The 6,792-nt window shown below is 35.3% G+C and overlaps 1 protein-coding gene across 1 annotated transcript in view; it reads right to left on the bottom strand.

Annotated features, from left to right (window-relative positions):
• Nucleotides 1-6,792, bottom strand: part of LOC104501163 (diacylglycerol kinase beta-like) — a gene marked incomplete at both ends in the record, with an annotated part of 32,746 nt that overhangs the window by 22,193 nt on the left and 3,761 nt on the right. The window contains one exon of the mRNA XM_010144925.1: nt 2,913-3,011. Coding sequence (XP_010143227.1) covers nt 2,913-3,011 — 99 coding nt within the window. The remainder of the gene's footprint in view (nt 1-2,912; nt 3,012-6,792) is intronic.

Here is a 6,792-nt window from a genome sequence, read left to right as displayed (position 1 = left end):
CACAATAGTGCTGTTACAAGCCAGGATGCCGTTGGCCTTCTTGGCCACCTGGGCACTCTGCTGGCTCATGTTCAATCGGCTGTCAGGCAACACTCCCAGGTCCTTTTCTGCTGTGCAGCTTTCCAGCCACTCTTCCTCAAGCCTGTAGTGTTGCAGGAGGTTGTTGTGACCCAAGTGCAGGACCCAGCACTTCACCTTATTGATCTTTATACAACTGGCCTTGGGCCATCGATCCAGCCTGTCCAGATCCCTCTGTAGAGCCTCCTGACCTTCAAGCAGATCAACACTCCTGCCTAACTTGGTGTCATCTGCAAACTCACTCAGGGTGCACTTAATCTCCTCAGTTAAATTCTAGATAAAGATGTTAAAGAGAACAGGCCCTAAGACTGAGCCCTGGGGAACACCACTGGTAACCAGCCACCAACTGGATTTAACTCCATTCACTACCACTCTCTGGGTCCAGCCATCCAGACAGTTCTTCATCCAATGAAGAGAACACTTATCCAAGCCATGAGCAGTCAATTTCTCCAACAGAATGCTGTGAGAAACAGTCTCAATATCTTTACCAGAGTCTAGGTAGACAACGTCCACAGCCCTTCCTCCACCCACTAAGTAGGTTACCTTGTCATAGAAGGAGATCAGGCTAGTCAAACAGAACCTATCTTTCATAAACCCATGCTGACTGGGTCTAATCACCTGGTTGTCCTGATCGTGCCACATGATGGCACTTACGATGATCTGCTCCATAACCTTCCCCACCACCGAGGTCAGATTGACAGGCCTGCAGTTTCCTGGATACTCCTTCTGGCCCTTCTTGTAGATAAGCATCACATTTGCTAACCTAAAATACTCAAGGATAAACCTCAATGCTTTCTGTACCAGGTTATCTGGTTGTGGTTTTGTTTGTTTGTTTGTTTTTTCCTTTCATATATACGTTGCATTGCAAGAGTATTATTGCTCAGCTGACCATTGAAGTTAAATGTGTGTCATAGGCGAAAGACCCTTCCACTGTCAGGTGTATCAGATTTGGTATGTCTAGTAGTTTCTATTAACAGACACTATTGTATCTTCAGACAATTTTGACATTCATTGCTCCTGCTGTCATTATGGAGTTTGCCTGTGTCACATACAAAAAAATATTATGTTTTTCCAAAGGAATCCCTGTAACAGGAAAGGGAAGAAACTAATTAAAAAATTATTAACATAAACAATATGTACACTATAATAAATTGTTTCTACAAGGAATTCCTATTGGCTAGGTCACTGATGTATTATTTATAACATAACAATACTTAGGATTTTAATGCTTTTTTGGAAGAAACTACTAGATGAAGAAATACACTGAGAAATTATAAAGTTCCCATTAAATTACAGTAAAACATATTGCCAATTCCTAACAATATACATTTTGCTGAAATACATTCTGTGTTATGTTTCAGTATTACGTACTAATAATGTAACTCTGATACAGGAAAACATATTTACTTCTGTTTATGCCTTCAAAATTTGCAGATAAAACTAACCTATTCAAGGGCGATTTGACTTTACAGTGGTTTTATATATCTTCTAAACAACTAAACTCCAATTGTGGAATGAAAACCTTAACTCCTCTATCCCTCTTCCTCTCCTGAAAAGAAAATGGAGTTATGCGAATATAATTTCATGCTACAATTTCATGCTAAGGCTTTATTCATTCTTTAAGAATGGCAAACATTAAATAACAATAAAACGAAAACAATCCAATAACAAAATTGTAATTTCTACATGCAATGCTTTTAAAGTATGACCTAAAATCCTGAAAATTAAAGCATGAAATGCAGAAAGTAATCATACAACAAACTGAAAATAATATTTTATAACTATTATTCAAAACTTGTCCAGGTAAACTGCAAAACTACTCTTATGGCTTTTCAAAAATTAAAAATTATTTCATAAACATTAAAGCCAGTTTTCCATTGCTTTACCTTCATTGACTGCAATGGAATAGTCCCAGCATACCCAAGCAGAGTGCCATAGTCTAGCATCCATTCCTTAGCAGATTTATAAACAAACAGCCAAAAGCATTGAGCAGAAAATAAGCATTTTACAATAGGCATGATCAGAAACAGGTTTAAGAGTAGAAGGTATATTTTCTTGGTTTTCCTGCAATAAATAATTCTTGCTAAAGTTCAAGCATTTCTTACTCTTATTATGAAATACATTTATAGAAGACCACATGTCTGGTCTCTAATGGATATGATGATACTATCACTTTCATCAGCATAAAACATCCATTCAATATTTGAATATATATTAATATATGATACGTATTAATATATAATAAACTGGTCAGCTCTTCTCTATACTACCTACACATAGCATGCATTTTTATTTTCATTGAATTGAGTTATTGGTTTGTGGACAGAGAAATTTACTGTCCAGGACGGCAGAATAAAATATACCATAATGTTGATGCATAGCTTACTCCAAGACCCATGTCATCATCCTAGGTAACCTCCGGATCAGAGACCTCAGCATTGCAGATATACAATATGCATCCCAAGCAAAAACTGTCCATAAGAATAACTTCATTATTCTGGGAAGTTGGATCTATAAAAGATGTAAAATGTAGAAGTGTTCTGCCTATACAGTTTCTGGTAAGTACAGTCTGAGTAAGTGATAAAACCTGAGTCAGCTTCAGTTATAATATGCCCTACAGGAAGTTCATTCTCACGTGAAGGAAAATGAAATATGAAGAGGATAAAGCACGTTTCTGCCTTTAAACTCATCAGCCAGGATTTACCCATTGTGTTTACGGTTCATACAGCTCTGTGAATTTAAGAAATAAATACTCTGGCAGTCAGTCCCAGAACTGTTTTAGCCATTACCTATGATGGAGGATTACATCTGACAGAAACATACAGACAACTCACCAATACTACTGGGCAGATTGATGTGGGTGGTAAAATATGGTCCTTCAAAGGTCCACAGTCACATTCAGGTTTCAGATGTGAAGCACATTTGTTATGCAACTATGGGAAGACAAAAAATGAAGATTCAACTTAAACATTTTACCACTACTATCTAAGAAAGCAGGCATCCTAGAATGTGGTGAATTTAATTATTACCAGACTACTACAAGGAAAATAAAACACGCTACAGTGAAAAGCTTCTTAGGATTCACAAAATCAATGAATTTATATTGAAACAAAAAACAGTGGATCAAAATTATTTTCCAGTTTGGAAATTGCACCTGTGGTCCAACACACTAAATGAGAACATTACATGGCAGTACAATAACATCAGCATAGTGTTACTTGTGATCAAAACCTTCTTTTCAGAAGACAGCTTCTTGCACTGATCCAGGAACTTCTGTTCACATAGTAGGTAATCTGGGGTAATTCAGGGCAGCCTTTGGCTCTGTTTGTGCTGATAAAGTCACTACCGATTCAATTGTGATGGTGCAATATCTATGAAAATATATATGAAATAGAAGAAAATAATGTAGGAATACCTAAGAGCTTTAAGCTATACTGGGCAAATTTTGGTCTTGATTGAATCCGTGTTCAGGCTTCCATTGACTGGTGAGGACCCTGAATTACTCCCCTTTTTCTACTTTATTCTTAGCATTCATCCAATTTTCCTCAAGAAAGAGTTCTACTCTGAAAACACGGAAAGAATATTCTTGTGTCTGCTGACTGAAAAAGCATTGGCTTACTTCTATATTGTTAAAAAGGTGGAAGGGAAAAACGTGTATATAACATCAACATAAAATGCCAACAAATAATAATATATTTATTTAAATATTTTTCATTAGCAATCACGAGTTCTTCTTGATATTTCAGGATTTAACTCAATTCAAGAGTCTCTAAAAAGAATATTTCAACATATTTATCCAACTACAAAGTACAAAGGCTTGAATCATAAAAAGCATTCATATTTAATTGGTACATTTCACAATGTTACTAGAGATAGCCCAATAAAATAAAACTTCATATCGTGAAATTCGGTGAAAGTTTATTACTTTGGACTTAAAAATTATCTTAAAGGTCTTTTCCAACCTAAATGATTCCACAATTCTGTTTCTGCATTGATTCAATAAACAGTGCATTAAGTTCTTCACGTCACATGCATTTCCCATGGAGATGAGTATGTCACTTTTTGAGAAGACATGTATTTTTCCATTTAAGAAATATAATCAGAATAATAAATATCATAAATTTTCAATAAAAATCTTATTTAACAAGTAATTTAACTAGTACAATAGGTAGCATACAGCATTAGTTCAGCAGCTTCAAGAGCTGTTACAAAATCTGTAGTTCCACATCTGCATCTGTAAATCACATTTTTCCAATGACTGATTAATTTTCCTTTAGATGATTTAACTATGTCAGTATGAACTTTATTAAAATTACAATAAAATTGTACCAGTTTGCTGATGTATATAAGTTTTACCAGTAATATGGTCTTCATAAAGTAATCTGGTACAGATTTCTGAGTTTTGAACTGAATGGCACCTAATACTGGCCTTGTCCGTATTCATTTATACTGCAAAGTTACCTTTTCAGGCAGTTACTTAGCAACAGAAAATAAAAGTCTAACGAGTTTCGATTTGCTCCGAGTATTAAAGCTTTATTGTGAGGGTATTTTGGTAGCCCTGTAATCTAAATCATTTGTCATGCTAATTCTCTCAGCCTCAGTGGTAAGGCTACTTGTACCATAATTAATGCACACCAGGCCATCTTACATCAAATAAAAGTATCTTCACACATTCAGTGGTAATTAGCAGCTTTGCTACTCAGTGGCATGCAAACTTATCTATGAAAAAAATAGCTTAATCTTCTTATTAGTCTCTGCTGATCTTTGACAACAGAATTAGCACAGAGCAGACAGAAATGGTAGAAGATATGTAGCTTTACTGAGAATAGCACTTTGCCACAGTGATACAAAATAATGTGCATTTCTTCTCAAAGAAAATGTTTTATCAGATTTTAATTACATTTCCCCAAAATTCCCTTACCCCAAACCTAGCTCCTCTGGAATATACCTCCCTTACAACCAGATGCCTGCAAAGTAAGAAAAGCCATGTTTGCTGGAGAGAATATGAGGAAAAAAACATTTACGAGACAGTGGTAGAGAACTACAGAGTATATGGAAGAGGGCCTGGCTGAGAAGTTAGCATAACAAGCCTCTCAAATGAGGAACGCCTCTAAATTTCAGGATTTGATTCAGTTATTTGATATTAGAAGTGATCCTATTGAGTTGTAAGGAGAGAGGTTTAAAATGCATGAAAGAGGCTCAGAATTAGGTCTATAATAAGTAGCATCCTCTGACATTACAACAATATGTCAGCAACAATCCCTAAATGTGTTATTGTACAAGAAGCTGAAAACATATGAAGGATGTTGCGGTAACTATATTAACTTCAGAATATCCATTAAAAAATCATTCACTGTTAGAAATTTAAAACACCAGTTTTAAACTTTAAACTTAACCAGTTAAAGTTATTACTATTAACAAAGAAAGTTAATGCAATACAATATATAGAACACGCAGACTTGCAAGGAAAGTGAATATGAGAATGAAAAACAAATGTTCTGCAGTATTTTTAAAACCTTAAAAATACTCATTTTTCACTTGTGTCTAATTTGCACATGAAGAATTAAATAAAAATATCAATAATTATTTTATGTATTACTTTTACAGAAAATAAAAATCTTTACTGATGGAATACAATTTCAAAATTCTAAAACTCGATTCAGTATTTTCAATTTTGGCTGTCAAAAAATCTGAGGTCTATTTTTAATTGGTATTTTTATAGTTATTTAAGCATTTAAATATTCACACAAGCACCTAAGATCTTTACAGAAGAATCTACCCTCTTCATTCACAGTGATTTCAATGATAAATTATTTCACTGTATTTCCTCAGTGAATATCAGTTCTTATGGAATTCCTCTAAATCTTGATGTGTATCTTCAAGAAGCAAAGGCCTTTACAAATGTGGTCCAGATTCACATGAAGTGACAGGGAAATAATTTTTCTGAGGAGCTACAGATTTTGCAGCTTCCTTTGATTTTAAGAGGGAGTATTATGGAATGTAGATTTCTTGAATGACATATTATACAGATACAAACACTTCTCTATTTAGAGCAGGACACTCCTATTTATCTATCTAAACACAGCTAGCCATTGCCTGAATTCAATTATCTGCATGTGGAAATTTTGGACTGGGTGTTTTACTCTACATAAATTATCCGAATTTTGACAGCAATCTGGACTACATGTTTGCTTTCTTCTCATCATCATCATCATCATCATGGCTTGGCTTCACGAATGAAGATCTGGGAAGGGCCTTTCCCATGCTCACTGCAAGCAATGAGTGCACCCTTCGGGGCTGCGCGGTGGATTTTTTAGGTGAGGTGCAGCGTGCGTGGAACTGGCCCCCTAAAACACTGGTATTTAAGTAAACATAACAGCTTATCACTGAAAGTATCCTGGATCTATTTTCTTCAATGATGTTTCATATTTTCTATTCTTGTGTTAAGAAAATGTCATAAAGCATCCAAAGTTGTATGCTGAAAACAAACATTCACTAATGCCTCAGTCTCACATTATTATTTAAAACTCTGAACAAACAACTGCTGTTCCATAACAATAACAATAATAATAACGGTATCAGCAAAAGAGCAGAAACCCTAGAGGAAGGCTGAATCTCTCCCCATTTAGATTTAAATCCTGCCCTGTCTAGGAACAGAAATACTGGCATTGCTCCTTCTAGCATGAAGATCTCACTTATAAGGGCAGTGTTCCT

The sequence above is a fragment of the Buceros rhinoceros genome, unplaced genomic scaffold (assembly GCF_000710305.1).
Source record: "Buceros rhinoceros silvestris isolate BGI_N320 unplaced genomic scaffold, ASM71030v1 scaffold9031, whole genome shotgun sequence".
In the NCBI taxonomy this organism is placed as follows: domain Eukaryota; kingdom Metazoa; phylum Chordata; class Aves; order Bucerotiformes; family Bucerotidae; genus Buceros; species Buceros rhinoceros.
Note: the sequence above shows the minus strand (reverse complement) of the source record. Positions and strands in the feature narration are given on the sequence as shown.